We start from the raw sequence: 15,116 nt of genomic DNA, 5'->3' as shown, positions 1-15,116 counted from the left end.
ACACAAGTTATGTGCTTTCAGGGTCTCGCTTCTGTAGAGGGTATACGCTCTACCACCCCTACTTTACACTGTTTTGTCTCCATTATCTTTCCCTCCTATATTTTTTAAAGAGGTCAAATAATAACTTCACTGCAATTTTTTTTTTAACATTCTCATTTGCAACACCCATAACTTCCACTACTGCGAGACCTATTGCATTGTAAATGCTTGTTTTCAGGAGCTGCTGCCGGTAGTGCTGCTTGCCAAGGCTCCCTCTGGATTCCACCTCACGCCTCTTTCTTCCAGCACCCTTCACCTCCTGTTTCTCTTTATTACACTGGCAGGCTCTTTTCCGTCTCCTTTCTCTCAGTGTTTCCTCCGGTCTTTCTCTCTCTACGCTTTCGTGCTCCTCTGTCTCTTGCTCTGGGTCAAAGTCCGATGATGAAAAATAGGTCACCGAGATTACAAAGCAAAATTCTTACTGCAATGCGCTCTTATCCAAACTGCCAAGACTCCCCATGCCACACCTGACAAGGGGCCAGAGGCGCAACTAGAGCCAAATTTCGGGGGGGGGGGGGCTAAGAAAAAAATTCGGGGAGGGGGCTGAACCTTTAATCAGTAGGCAGAGTGGAGCTGCAGGGGCTCTTAGAAGGGGTGGAACAACTGCAAGGCGTAATTAACATTCAAATGGTCTTTTAAAGACCTGTGAAACCTTTGGGTGCGGCTCTGTGTGTGCCCGGGGTCTGTCTCATCCCGGGCTGCCACACACAAAAAGCCTGGTGAGTCCAATGGGTGTTGCGCGCCTGCAAGGGGCCCACTTACAGGTCCTTTTAGTTTGTGGCGCACGGTGGCAGCGGGACTGGCGCGCGCCCCTCCGAAGACTCTTACCCGCCCTCTCTCCTCTCCTCAGAACCCCCAGATGCCCTTCATGTTCACCAAGCAGCGGGGGGCGCTGCTCCTGCTGCTCTTCTACACTGGCCTGCTGCCCTTTGTGCCTCTGCCCGAGTCCGTCATGGAGACAGTCATGCCGTCCATCATCAACAGGTGAGTGCACATGACGCCCTCGGTGACACAAGCTGGATAGATTCTCTCCCTGAATTGATTTATGTAATGTCTCTTTAAATTCCTCTTCCTGCAGTGTCTGCATCCGCAACGTGACAGGCCCAGCCCTGTTATCAAAGCTCGACTCGGCCTGTGTGTCATAGGTCCTCACCTTTGAGCCCAGATGCAAAAAAAGTCAATATTCTGTGGGTGTGGGTGAGGAGTAAAGAATTTGGAATGAATTAGGGATTTGGGTGAGTCCAAATGCAGATCTACCACTGGGCAAGGTGGTCATAAACTGCCCGGGCCTAATGATGATGCCCAGGGGCGTGGTTGCCAGAAGTGCAGCAGGTGCAGTCACACTGGGGTCCAGAGGCGTTAAGGACCCAATGAACTCTGCTTTTTGCTGTATTGTACTACCCAAACTACAGGGTGTTGGGGCATCTTCCTTGCACTTGCTGGGCCTCATTACATCACTTGGTGCATAAACTTGAAAGTACTTTTAGTGATGTAGGCGGACACAGAACTAAGGATGTAGGTACTTTTCTGGACAATGGGCCCGCCGCTTGTAGACCTTTAGGTGAGCCAAGTTTTTATAAGTTTGCTGACCTGGACAAGGCGCAAGTTGAAGATCTTATTGCTAAGGCCAAATCTGGTTCGCTGATGGACCCCTGCCCAGTGGTGGTGGTAAAATTGGTGCAAGAGATTAAAGCGGACAATCTGTCTACATTTTTTTAAATATAATCTTTAAGACAGGATGCTATCCTAAAATGTGGAAAACTGCATCTATTCTGCCTATTTTAAAGAAACCTAACTTAGACCCTGATGACGCTAACAATTATCATCCTATATTGCGCCTTCCTTTTCCCGCAAAACTGCTAGAAAAGACAACGAATAAACAGCTCATGGATTATGTTACCGAACACAGCTGGCTAGACGAGACACAACTTGGCTTTAGCTCTCGCCATAGCACAGAGTCGGCCTTGATTAAATTGGTCGAAGAAATCAGGGATGCTCTGGATAATGGTGGGAGGGCCGCCCTCATCTTATTAGGTTTTTCGTCGGCCTTTGACACTGTCCACCATACCATCTTGGTGGAAAGGTTAGCAGCAATTGGAGTGCAGGGAATGGCACTCAATCTGCTCAGATCTTTCCTGGAAGAGAGGACGCAATGTGTTGCCTTGTATCCGTTTAATTCTGATCCTTTTCAGCTTCCATGTGGAGTGCCACAGGGCTCTTCCATTCGCCCTACTCTTTTTAATATCAATATCTATATTGCTGCTCTGGCTCCAGCCATTAAACCCTTTGGCTTTGCCCTAACGTCTTATTCTGACAACACTCAGATTGTCATGGAACAACCCCATTCCATCAGTAAGCAATTTAATGATTGCATGACAGCAGTACGCTCATGGATGAGCTATAACTGCTTAAAGTTGAACTCTAATAAGACAGATGTGGTGCTTTTTGGCAACGGTCCTTCATTTTGGTCCCTGAGTTGGTGGCCATCGAACTTGGGTAACTTGCCAAAGCCGGTTAAAAAAAGCTAAGAATCTGGTCATGGTTATACATTGTAAGCTCTCCTTTGCCTAGCAGATCAACGCCCTAACATACTCTACATGATTAATTCTAAGAAAAATCAAAAAGATCTTAGCATTCATTCCAGCAAATTCCCAAAAGTTGGTTATATCGACCTTGGTGCTGGCCAGATTAGACTGTTGCAATGGTTTATAACTAAATCTTCTGATACAACACCTAAAAAAACTTCAGGTACTACAAAACACAGCAGCTAGAAACTTTTCACGCACTCCCAAGCATGTCTTGGTGAGGAAAATCATCAAGCAGCTGCATTGGCTGCCAGTAAAGGAAAGGATACAATCGAAGGCTCCTTGCTTTGCGTATAAAGCCTTGCGTAATCAAGGACCTCAATATCTTGACCAGAAATGTAGACGGAACTCGCCTAACAGACCACTTAGATCCTCCAGTTCCAGGACCATAATGGTACCAAAATGTAAGAGAACATACTGCAGCCAGTTGGAACAAGCTTCCGTTATCTATCCAATCTGCCACCTCCCTGCTTAAATTTAGAGAGTTGTTAAAAACATAGCTATTCAGCAACTCACATCTGTGTTAGGATGTCTGCCTTCTGGACCGAACAGTTAAGCTAGTGCCAGGACACAGAACGGTAACATGTGCTTTATAAATCTCTTACATTGACTACTGACTAGGCCTGCCCCTAAGGCCCCCATCTTGGCCTGTTTAAGTCTCAGGGTATCTCAGGTACTGGTATAGATTAATGCACGCTGCACACCGATTTTTACGAGGAAAAAAACAATCACTGTTCCTTTAAAGGGGCCATCCAGTGTGGAGAAAAGAATAGTTCTCTTTACCCAGTCATGCATCTTATGAATCAGTAACCATCTTCTTTGAAGAATTCGTAACTGATGAATGGTTTGCAACCAAATAGTATTTGCAAAACCACTGACAACATCTATACTGAATCGCAGTTTGGAAGGAAGACCCACTTTAAGATCGCTCCAAATTGCATTACGGTATATGTCGCAGAACCCATTTTATGAACTGGAAATAAAATCCCACCTCATGAAATGGGTTTTATATATTAAAATGGTTTTTTTGTGTTCACAAACCATGAGAGTTTACAAATCACAGGATTTATGGCTACAAAAGGAGTACATGCCTCCGGCTCCAGAAAGGTAACTTCCCTGCTGCATTTTCAGGCCCAGTAAAGTGGTACTAGTGCATAGGAATGGGTAATTAAACAGAAAGAGAGATTAGTCTTTACTTGAGAATAATAAATGGTGTGATATTGCAGGGTAATGATTAATAATACCTATTTCTATTTCACATGTTATAAACTACGGGGCCCATTTACAAAGAAGTGACAGAGCGCGGCGTTAGCCTTCTTAGCTTAACACTGCGCTCCACCACTTCTGAAATGCAGGGCTGCACCGAATTTACAACAATACAGTGCAATCCTCCGTTTCCCCCTGTGCTGCGCTAATTTCCGTTGCCTTGTGCCAACACATGCATCCTTGCACCATAGTGCAAGGGTGCCTGCGTTGGGGGGTATGATTGTTTATGTGCAGGACTGTGACCCTTCCTAGACATAAAAAATCTTAAATGGTGATCTGTAACTTCTATGTGTGCTGCTTTGTGCAGCACACATAGAAGTTGCAACTCGGCATTTTAAAAATGATTATTTAAGTGCAGGAAGGGGCACCCACCTTCTTATAAACAATCATGCATGTCGTTTTGCCATCTCTATGTATGCTGCACATTACAGCACTCATAGAAACAGCAAAAACAAGGAGAAATAACATATTTTCCTCATTTAGCCATGTTAAGACCAGGTTTCCTGGAAGAGAGGGCGCAACTTCTTGCCTTGTATCCGTTTAAGTTTGATCCTTTTCAGCTCCCATATGGAGTGCCACAGGGCTCTTTCATTAGCCCTACTCTTTTTTATATTTATATTGCTGCTCTGGCTCCAGTCATAAAACCTGTCTTAAGTTTGACGCTGCCACCTATTTACGCCACCCTTGTAAATAGGAGGCAGCATCAAAATCAATGGGTGTTGTGGCGGAACGCCCAACGCATCACCCATTGCCCACCTCTTTCACGGTAAGTATAGCGTGAAAGGATGCCTTATTTACAAGGCAGCGTTCAGCCTCATTAAGTGGCTGAACACTGCCTTGTAAATAAGGCGAAGCTTGTATCGCCACATGAGCGTCTTTAAAAGTGACATTCCTGTGGCGATAGGGGCGTGTAAATAACTAAATATCACCATTGCTCATGTCAATAGCACTCGCTTAATCGACTTGTGAGGATAAATGGCACTGATAGGGGTTGAATTAGTGATTTGAAAGTCTCGAGGCAAGCGCTCAGACCACTCTGCGATGTTACCGGCTAAAAGGTCTCCTCTGCAAATTTTCACCCATCTGACTAAGTTAATAACCTGAGGATCATGGGTCTGGGGCTTGGACTACTGAGGTAGAATGTTAGTCTTCACCTCTTCTGGGGTAGTTGAATGAGGGACATTTTGACCCAGGACCCAGCCCCGACCTGTGCGCGGCTGCTAGAGGGCCCATTGGGGTGAAGTAAGCAATTTTCCTGAATAACGCGGATCATTTGCCCCTCTCTCTTTCAGAACCTTCTTACCAGAAAATAAGCTACTGAAAAACAAGTACCTGGTGCGTCTGCAGGAGAAGTGAGTGTTTAAGGCCTTACACCAGGGTAGGTCACCGGGGACGAAGGCAGTCTTCGGTTAGAGTAACCCTCTTATTCCTGTCTTCCTGCAGGCTCATGATGAGGAGGACCCTGGTCCAGCATTTGCAAGACCGAGGAATCCAGGTGAGGACCCTAATATGAACAGTAGTACTCAGGGACCTTCTGCAGGAAGCTGGCATTTGTAGCTGCATTTGTGAGTTTAATGCCCAGTCAATCTACAGTATATAAAGTCATATTTCAGAGTGTACAAGCTTGAAAACAAAGAAATACCCTTTGCAGAACTCAGGGTATATACATAATGGATTTCTGATGCACATAATATTTTGTGTAATTTTCTCAAACTTTATTTGGTAATATGCCATAAAAGTTACAGGTGAAATGTACAGTAGGACAGTCAAGAGCAATATGCAGTCAAGATGTTATACATGCATAAATACATGTGTATTAGATAAAAATTAGTTTGCATATGAAAACAACACATCCAAATAAGTGCTATAGCAAATAGCATATAACGTTTTCAACCAATTCGTCTGAAGAAAGTCAATAAATCCAATAATAAAAAGTAAAATAGATTGCTACATTTTTTTTAAACATACTTTATTGAAAACCTTATCCACATAAAAGGATGACCGTTTTGATATACAAGGTATTTTGTTTTTTTGTTGTTTCCGACTTATATATCATTTTATTTATTTATTCATAAAGTTTTATATATACATATGTGGCCATGGTAGAACTTCTCGTTACAGATGTAGTTTGTCTGACGTGCACATTTGCGGTATGAGAGGTATGTTTATACAAGCATAAAATAATATTACATTGAAATCAGTAATACCAAGCAAGTTTATGTTTAAACTAACTTTAACTTTCTAACTCGTCCCTACCCAATAGATTGCTACATTGGGATCATGTTATAAGTTCATATCTTTTCCTAACTGCAGAAGTTGCTGGTGAAAAGGGAATTTCTGCAGATGTCTGCTGCACATGATGTTGCGGTTCAAGGGAAGTTCCCATATAAAAATAAATTAAAAGCCATGTTGCCTATATATACGGTATAAAGTGCGACATAAGAATTAGTGTATAATGTGCAAAGAGCCGTGTTGTAATGTCTTCCATTCATTGGCATCAAACTGGCATCGTTTGAAATTGATTTAAACTGATCTTATATTCCATAGTTGAAGTCTCAAGTGTGATGTTACCATGGTTATCGGGCATTGATGCCAAGGATGGTAGTCAAAACACCATCCAGTTTACCCTTCATATTTGCAGCTGTTCCCAACACCATTCCTGCTGAAGGACTCGAGTGCTAATTAATTCGATTTATTTGTCAAGTAGCAATTAACATCCACCATCTACGGCCCGGGAACAGCCCCTGAAGCAGATGGACTTCAAAAAGGGGGCAGAACCCGATCATTAAACAAAAACATCTTTTCGGGTCCGCTATGAAAACAATAAGGTTCATGCACCACTATTTAAAAAAATAAAAAAAATATCTTTATTGGTATTTTGCTTATACACAAGACAAGTCACAATTACTTGGATGTAATCTGTTGACCCATCGATTTGCAGCATATTTCACACATCTCTGATGACTTTACATTGTACTGTTGATATTTGCACTTCCATGGGTAAATTAGAATTACATATACTAATTTGAGTTCCTATGTGGTACTCCTATTTCTTCCGTTATACCAGAGCGGTGTGTCATTATATGTAATTCCTATGTGAACCAGCCTTTTTTTCCTTTCTTAAGGCCGCCTCATTCGGGCGGGGGATGCTGTATTTCCATCTATATGCCTGTAACAGGCGGGACAGGGATAGGCAGGAGACGTGGTTTTGTTACTAAACCGCTTGGTTTTATTTGAGTCAAAAGAAAGTCTGTACAAGTTTTTCTTGGTACTGTTCTCCTAGGGGAACGGCTTCTTTCTCTGCGGCTCTTTGTGATCACCCCTTCCTCCCGTCTCCTGGTCAGCTCCGCCTTCTCTCTATACTTTCTGGCTCCGTCTTGGCCACGGCTCCACCGGTAGGGAAAACAAGAGAGGTATATATCAGGACAGCTGCCTGCTGTACTAGTGCAACCCAAGGGGGGGGGTGTGAGGGGAACCCGGTGCTCAACACACTCTAGTGAAAGTGAGGGATGTGAACTCCGTGTTATTTTACAATACTAACAAAAGGGTTCAGGGTTGGCTTTTGCGTTTAACCTTCCTCCCCACCCTACCCGCTATACGAGCACGCACCTCTGTAAGCCACACCCCTCCAGGGGAGCAGCTGGGCGGCTCGTGGGATCGGTGGCCTCCTGGCCTCTCTGTGCCGTCCTCTCTCGGTCCGGCCTCCGCCTCGGTTCTCTCTCGACACTCCTGTTCACGGGGATCGGCTTCTGGTGTTCCTCCATCCCCGCCTGCCTCCGGTGTTGGTCTCGCCTCTCCTGATGCCGCCGGCTCTCTTGTCCCGTCTCCGAATCACCGGACTTCTCTTCTCTCCTCCTCCTCCGTAGTGGTTGCTTCTCGCCTTTCTCCTCCGGCTAGCGAAGTCTCCAGCACCTCGTCCTCTTCCCACGTTTCGTTGCTGTCTTCCCACTTGCTCCACGCCGCACCTCTCCTTATAGACACACCTGTACCTGTTCACCTTCCTCTTTTAAGGCGGAGTCGGGCCCCGCCTCCACAGTCCCACCGTACCAGTTAAAGGGGCCGCAGCCAGTCTCTTCCTCGTCACAGCTGTAAAGCTCCTGGAACCGGTTCCACGAGGGAGGAAGCGGGGGCTGTAAAGACAAGAGGGAGGGGTCATAGGTTATTGTCTCCCCTGGGGGCACCAGGGGTACCCCCTTACAATGCCTTAAAACTGGCAATGAACAAACTTTATAACTCAACTGTTGCCGGAGAGGGCTATACATATATATTTTAGGGGCCTTACAGGGTGGGGGGGGGGGGGGGGGGGGGGCTTGCAGGTGCCTGGTTCAAATCGGTGCAATTCTTATCCGGGACTTGCCTTATTTTGTCTGTTAGGGCTTACATTTATGTGGATGAGCACTCGTCTCGGGAGGAGAGGGGATTATATTCACCTATCATACATCCTAGGTGTGGTCCAGGTCGTTCATGCGCCACTATATTAAAGTAATCTTGAGAATGTGCTTGAGTAGTGTTAATGTCTTCCATATAAGCAAGTCATTAGTCAATTCAATTCAATTCAATATTTATTTATGATTTTGGAACTCACATGAGATCCACATAAAAGAATAACATAAAGGCAAAATACGGTTACATGCAAATGTGGAAGAGAAAAAAAAGAAAAAAGCAATTTCATATCTACTAATATATATCTAAAAAGCTTTTAAAAAAGTTAAACATTTTGTAACAAAACATTTCGTTGGGCGGATTATGAATGGCATCCATTAAAGATCTGGCAGACAAAATACCTAATTTTAAGCAAATTGGTCTCAACCACTTTTGTCGGTTTAACAGAAGGGCCGGGCATACAAAAAGAACATGAGCAATGTCCTGGATCGAATTATTGCACTGGTTGCACGTTGCTGAGGAGCCGTACCATCTGGATAATAAATTGTTCAAAGGGAGAAGGTCTTACCTCAAAAGGAACCAAAAGCGCCGTATACCATGAGGAAGGTTCCAGGAGACATAAGGTTGCATGTTTCTGATTAGATAGGAATCAATGACCGGAGAAACATCTTTCTTAAAAGTAAGGGTATCCCTATCCATCTCAAAACTTAGATTCCATTAGGCCAGTTTTAGGGTGGACTTCAACTGGTGTGTAGATAACGTAAAGAGAGTTGATTCTTCCAATTGCAATAGAGCAACAGCCCTTCTAAAATACGATAGTTGTTTCCCATTCTCCCAGTGTCTCTCTTATGTTTGTCGTTTCAAACAATTAAACCCTTTCTACCCCTTGTGGATAAATGCTGTAAATATCAACATTATGGCCCCTGTTTTTTCAGAGTTGTATGTTCAATATGTCTGTTGACTCAACCATCAGAGTTCTTATTGTGCAGTTTGATGAAACTCTGACCTATAGTAACAATCCTTCAGATGGCCAGCCGGCGTCCAGTAGTTACTAAACCCAGCCCTAAACACAGGTTCAATACACCATGTTTCCTGAAAATGTAGATCTCAAATCCATCAAGGAAAATAATCCAATCCAGCAGCTCGACTTCTGACTTCATACCTGCCACATTCCAGGGAACTACTGATAACATATTAGTCTTATCATATTTAGAGATTCCTGATGGTGTAAAGGACTGGGTTGGTGAAGTCATTGTAGTATTAGAAAATACAATTTACTTGGCAGTTCATGTGGTAATGTTTGGAAAATGTGTGTTCCTACTCGTAGGGGCTGGGGTTTGGCACAAGTTGGTCAAACTCAGGTTGGGGATTATTTTCCCCGTATATGGCCTCATATCAATACAATTGGTCCCAAGTTTTTCATGTTTAGTTACAGAAGAGGGGAAACTCTCTCTGCACAGTCTATCAGGATCCCCTAGAGTAGAGTCTCAAATAGGTTGTGCAGTTAGAGTGGAATTATTGGTAGCTGGTAGTTTGCCAATCTAATGGTATTTAAAATTAAATTTTATTTGCATAAGTTAATTAAAACAATTGCATTACAGCAAAAAAACATTGAAAAAGAAAACCATAGTACTAGCACTTAGCCCTTGCTTGAGGATTACAAATTTGGATAAAGTGCAAGTGTTATGTGCCGTCATTTGGCACAGGACTTGTTTTCATATTTACATATGTCCATTGCTCTGCAACCGGCCCCAGTGGAAATTGTCACCCTTCTGGCTCGTTGGTTTTCCAGATCTTCCTTCCATCCCATTCTCCTTAAACACCAAGGGCCCAATGTAGGTAATCCCAGATTACCGATTCTTAAGTACCGAATCATACCGAATCGGTATTTAAGAACAGGCAAATGGGATGTAGGTATTTGTACCAAAAAAATTACTGAATTGGTAAGTTTTGGTAATTACCGAATCGGTAAATACCGATTCGGTAATTGGCATTCATTCCTATGGGCTGGAGGCCCATAGGAATGAATGCCAATTACCGAATCGGTATTTACTGATTCGGTAAAAGGGGGAAACATTGAAGGGTGGCAGGGTGTCACTTTGACACCCTGTTGCACCCCTCAATTGTGTATGGGTGCTCATGTTGCAGACATACATGCCCTAAGGGCATTTATGTCTGCAACATGGCACTGTTGGAAAAGCAAAAAAAATGCTTTTTCCAAGGTTTTCATTATTTACCACCGGCAAATACCGGTCGGTAACGGCCGAAATTACAGAATTTCGTCCGTTACCAACCAGTATTTGCCTACTTACATCTGGCCCCACATGTTCTATCGTTAAACCCAAGTCTCTGGTACAATGCTTTTGCCTTGCGGCTTTGTGAAAGTTTCAAACAATCTTTTGTTGAGTTAAATAGTTGAAGATCTCAAATCTCATTTGGTTCATCCAGAGCAAGGGCTGGGTTCTGTTGGGATGCTAAATATATCATATTGTTAAATAAATGAGTTAGTGTTTTCCTATGTTCATTTCTGGTCGGCGAGGAGTTCATGCTAGCTTCCATTTAAAATAATCCAGGATCCGCTTTTGGACTATACGTGGGCTAGGTCGGAGACCTGAGCGGGGCTGGAGAGCGTCTGTGATAGTTTGTATAAATCGTCCACAGCGGGCGAGGATGTGGGGTTCCTTTTGTGTAAAACATATTGCTAAAGCCTCGAGGCATGTGCATGTTTTTTCACTCAGGTGTAGTTCTCTAAGTAGGATTCTGTTGTGACGAAATGAAGACTCTTGAAGTATTTTAAGAGGTTTATTTCAAAAGAAAAAGAAGCACCACCGGCTACAAGACTGGAATATCCGGCTGGCTCTACACAACTGCCAGTCTTGATTCCAGGGCCGATCAGATTTTCTAACTTGGAACATACTGATCGTGCCAGGAATCAAGACAGCTTGTGCATGCAAGCACGAGGAAACACATAAAACATAAATGTAACACATCTTCCCTCTTTAACAAACAATAAGAAAAAACTTCATTCAGTTAACAAATTTGTTTTTGATGAATACAACAAAATCAGACATCCAACCTGGTTTCTTCCTTTGACGTTTACCAAGTTCTTCGTTATTAATAATATTTTCAGAAACATTTATAGAGTTAGGTCTAGAAACAGAGCATTCCACAGGGTCTTCATCATCAAGACCGTCAACATGTTTGGGTTCTATTTCATAATTAGAATAAACATTTCTGTTGCCTTTGAGAACAGCAATTCTGTTCAAATTCCAAACTTTGTTATTATTAAGTCTGACAGAATACTTAAGAACCTCTGTAATTTCAAATGGACCCATGAATTGGCTTTCACCTTTTTTAACTTTCCAAGGTTTCCTGACCTTAACTAGCATGCCAACCTTAACAATCGGATCATGTGCTGAACCTTACTTCTTATCAAATAGTTTTTTATTGATAGCATGGTTCTGAACCAGATTTTCCTTGACTCTCATGAGATCCATATTAGATAAGGTAGAAGGAGCTAACCACACAGGATTACATTTGGTTCTGGGTATCCTACCTCTCATAATTTCAAAAGGAGAATACCCAGTCGAGGTACTGTACATCCAGACAGTTTTGAAAATTTGTAATTCCCACTTCTCATTGTCAATCCCCCCAATTTGAACTGCACTCTTGAGAACTCTATTAAACCGCTTAATAACACCATTCCCACTGGGGTTATATAGAGAAGTAGTGGAATGAACTATACCAACTGTCTTAAAATACGCTTTAGCTTTGTTGGAGAGGAATTGTACACCATTGTCAGTAATGAGACGCACTGGCAAACCTTCCTCAGTGAAAGTCTCATCCAAGAAAATCAAAACAGCATCTGTATCTACTTTTTCTACAATTTTGATGACTGGCCATTTAGAAAATACATCAATAGCTGCTATAATATATTTTGAATTTGGACCAACTGGCCCCATTATATCCATAGCGATGGTATGCCAAGGATCATCAGGAATCACATGAACACCCAAATTAGGTTTGAGAGTAACTAAAGTCTTGTATGCATTTGCACATGTAATACAGTTCTTAACGAAACGTTCAATATAAATCTCCATACCTGGCCACCAAAAGAAATGTTTTACTTTTTGCTTAGTTCTAACAATACCAGCATGACCTTCATGACCATGACAAACAATATTGTGTCTGAGTTTACTTGGGGGAATGGCTCGGTCACCCCTCTTGAGTACACTATTAACACGTGAAAGTTCATTTCTTATTTCCCCAAAACACCTAAGATCAGAATTAATGTTCTTTTTTTGTGGCCATCCCTCAGAAATGTATTTTCTAATTCTCTTAGTAAAGAATCTTTCTTGAATTCTTCACACCACTCCTGATCAATAGGTAAGAAATCCTCATCATGTATTGAAGCAATATGAAAATTATCCCATTCATTGTGAATATTTTCCTTGAGAGGTAAAGGCATTCTGGATAAGAAATCAGCAGTTACATTTTCTTTCCCAGGAACGTAAACAACAGTGTAGATAAAGTCCTGAAGTCGCATGGACATGAGTGCTATACGTGCTGATGCTTTTAACATGCCATCAGTGGTCAACAACCGTACTAAAGGTTTGTGATCACTCTTAACCAGACACTTTTTACCCCACACAAATACTCTAAAATGTGCAAGAGCCCACACCACTGCTAAGGTCTCCCTTTCTATTGTAGAATACTTTTTCTCAGCAGGTGTAAGCGCTCTTGAAGCTTGAGCAATAATACATTCTTTCCCTGAGCCAGATTTTTGCGCAAGAACAGCTCCTAAACCCTTTGGGCTGGCATCTGTGGTAACAATGCATGGAAGTGATGGGTCAAAACCTGAAAGGGGAGTGGAAGCACATATTGCATTCTTGGCATCCACACTTAGAACACCTTTGCTTAATTGCTGGACAAAATGTATAATTAGCAAGATGCGGAAAAGCAAAGATTCCAAAGAAAACATAAGATGTTTTAGGTGCAACAGTAAATCCCATCCTCGTCGCCAAATTGTTGTGATGAAATGAAGACTCTTGAAGTATTTTTAAGAAGTTTATTCCAAAAGAAAAGGAAGCACCACCGGCTACAAGACTGGAGGCTCCGGCTGGCTCCACACAACTGCTAGTCTTGATTCCAGGGCCAATCAAATGTTCTAACTTGGAACATACTGATCGTGCCAGGAATCAAGACTCATAACAAAAAACAGCTTGTGTATGCAAGCATGAGGAAACACATACAACATAAATGTAACAGATTTTTCTTTCATTTGTTATGGTAGGGCAACAGTGCAGAAGATGCAGCCATGATTCTCGTTTGTAGTTGCACAATCAGCATGCTCCTCCGGTTTTTTGGTTTGCCCAGTCCGGGCTGGATTCCGATGGTATTTCTACTGAATGATAGAATTGTTAGGAGGTCTTGTACAAGTGTCAAGCTATCAGCTAAATTTTTATCTGCAAAAATGAATTCTCTATAATCATATCTAGGGCTGGCAGGTGAACATCTTTAGGCACTAAGGATGTCCTCCTGGATTACTGAACTAAATCCCTGAAGAGATCGAAACCAGTGCAGGAGCTTGGATTTTAGTGAGTCCTCATCTTCATACATCATTGGGGAAGAAGGTTTTGGTATACTGATTATGTAAATCTGAGCTGGTGTGAAAAGACCCCTTTTGTAGCCCCTTGTTATCACTTGGGATGTGGTTGAAAACTACTGGGAGTGCGGTTTCAGCTGTCATTGACTACATCACTTTATGTCAATTTTCACTAATAAGTGAGGGCCAGGTGCCTTCCTTCGGAGACAATGATGTCAACACCTGTTTCCCCCCATAGTGCAGCTACATGCCTTTGACCCATGCAACACAGCGGTATCAGCCTTACACAGTGACCCAGCTTCCTTGGTGGCCCTACTAGTCGAAGTCCCCTGCGCTGACCAACATATCCCAAGGACTCCTTACTCAATTTTATGCTTGATGGAATATTTAATTTAGCAATGCCCCCAGTGTCCTTCTTTTTGCATTTATCTATTCCGATATGTTCAGGTTCAACTATCACTGCGAGCAGATGTTTCACCATTCAATTAAGTCCAACTCCATAGTCTTGAGGCCTATTATTGTTATACAGAAAGCATCCAGAGTGTCACTAGCTCCTCAATGGGTATTTCTAGAATAGTGGATTCTCTCATTGCCCCTGAGTTCAAGGGGAAACTACTAACTTCAGGCAGTCATTTTGTATTCCTCTGGCTGAATTTCTTATTGATAAAATTCACAAACCTTGTGCCCGGTTTTCTTTGGAAACAACTTTTCTGTCTTTCCAAAATACTATGAACATAAGAAAAGAAAACACTCTTTCAGAGCAGACTAACATTCTTTGAACTGTTGACTCCTGATCTTGCATCTTCTTTATTACAAAAGATAAAATCAGGGTCTCCTGTGGCAGGTTGTCCTCCAGGAGTTCCACTTTTAGACCCAGATCGCTTTAGTAGTGTTTTGACTTAAACCAATAATGTCTCTCTTGCCACAGCTGTAGTTCCTCATCCATGAAGGAAAAGCCCTGCTAAGAAAAACACAACTGGAGATCCCAACATGTTGAGCAATTATCATTCTATCTCTTAGTTGTTTGTGGGAATAAAACATTTGGCGAAACATTTTATTGGCCAAACAGCTACTGTAAAAAGCAGCCATGCATTCGCCTAATCTGTGTTTAGATCCATGCACAGCACAGAGACAGCTTTAGTGTCTACTGCACAATATCTATTGGAGGGTGGACAAGGGCAACACAGCAGCTCTTCTTTTATTGGACCTCTTTGCTGCCTTTGATACTATCTTTCACG

At 42.6% G+C, this 15,116-nt stretch overlaps 1 protein-coding gene across 2 annotated transcripts in view; it reads left to right on the top strand.

Annotated features, from left to right (window-relative positions):
* Positions 1–15,116, top strand: part of LOC147705702 (lysophospholipase D GDPD1-like) — a 202,768-nt gene that overhangs the window by 171,755 nt on the left and 15,897 nt on the right. For both annotated transcript variants that reach the window (XM_086932126.1, XM_086932127.1), the window contains exons 7-9: positions 890–1,023; positions 5,183–5,242; positions 5,334–5,385. In XM_086932126.1, the coding sequence (XP_086788252.1) occupies positions 890–1,023; positions 5,183–5,242; positions 5,334–5,385 (246 nt within the window). The remainder of the gene's footprint in view (positions 1–889; positions 1,024–5,182; positions 5,243–5,333; positions 5,386–15,116) is intronic.

This window comes from Lissotriton vulgaris, chromosome 7 (genome assembly GCF_964263255.1).
Source record: "Lissotriton vulgaris chromosome 7, aLisVul1.2, whole genome shotgun sequence".
Lineage (NCBI taxonomy): Eukaryota > Metazoa > Chordata > Amphibia > Caudata > Salamandridae > Lissotriton > Lissotriton vulgaris.
This window is presented reverse-complemented; position numbering and strand designations above follow the sequence as displayed.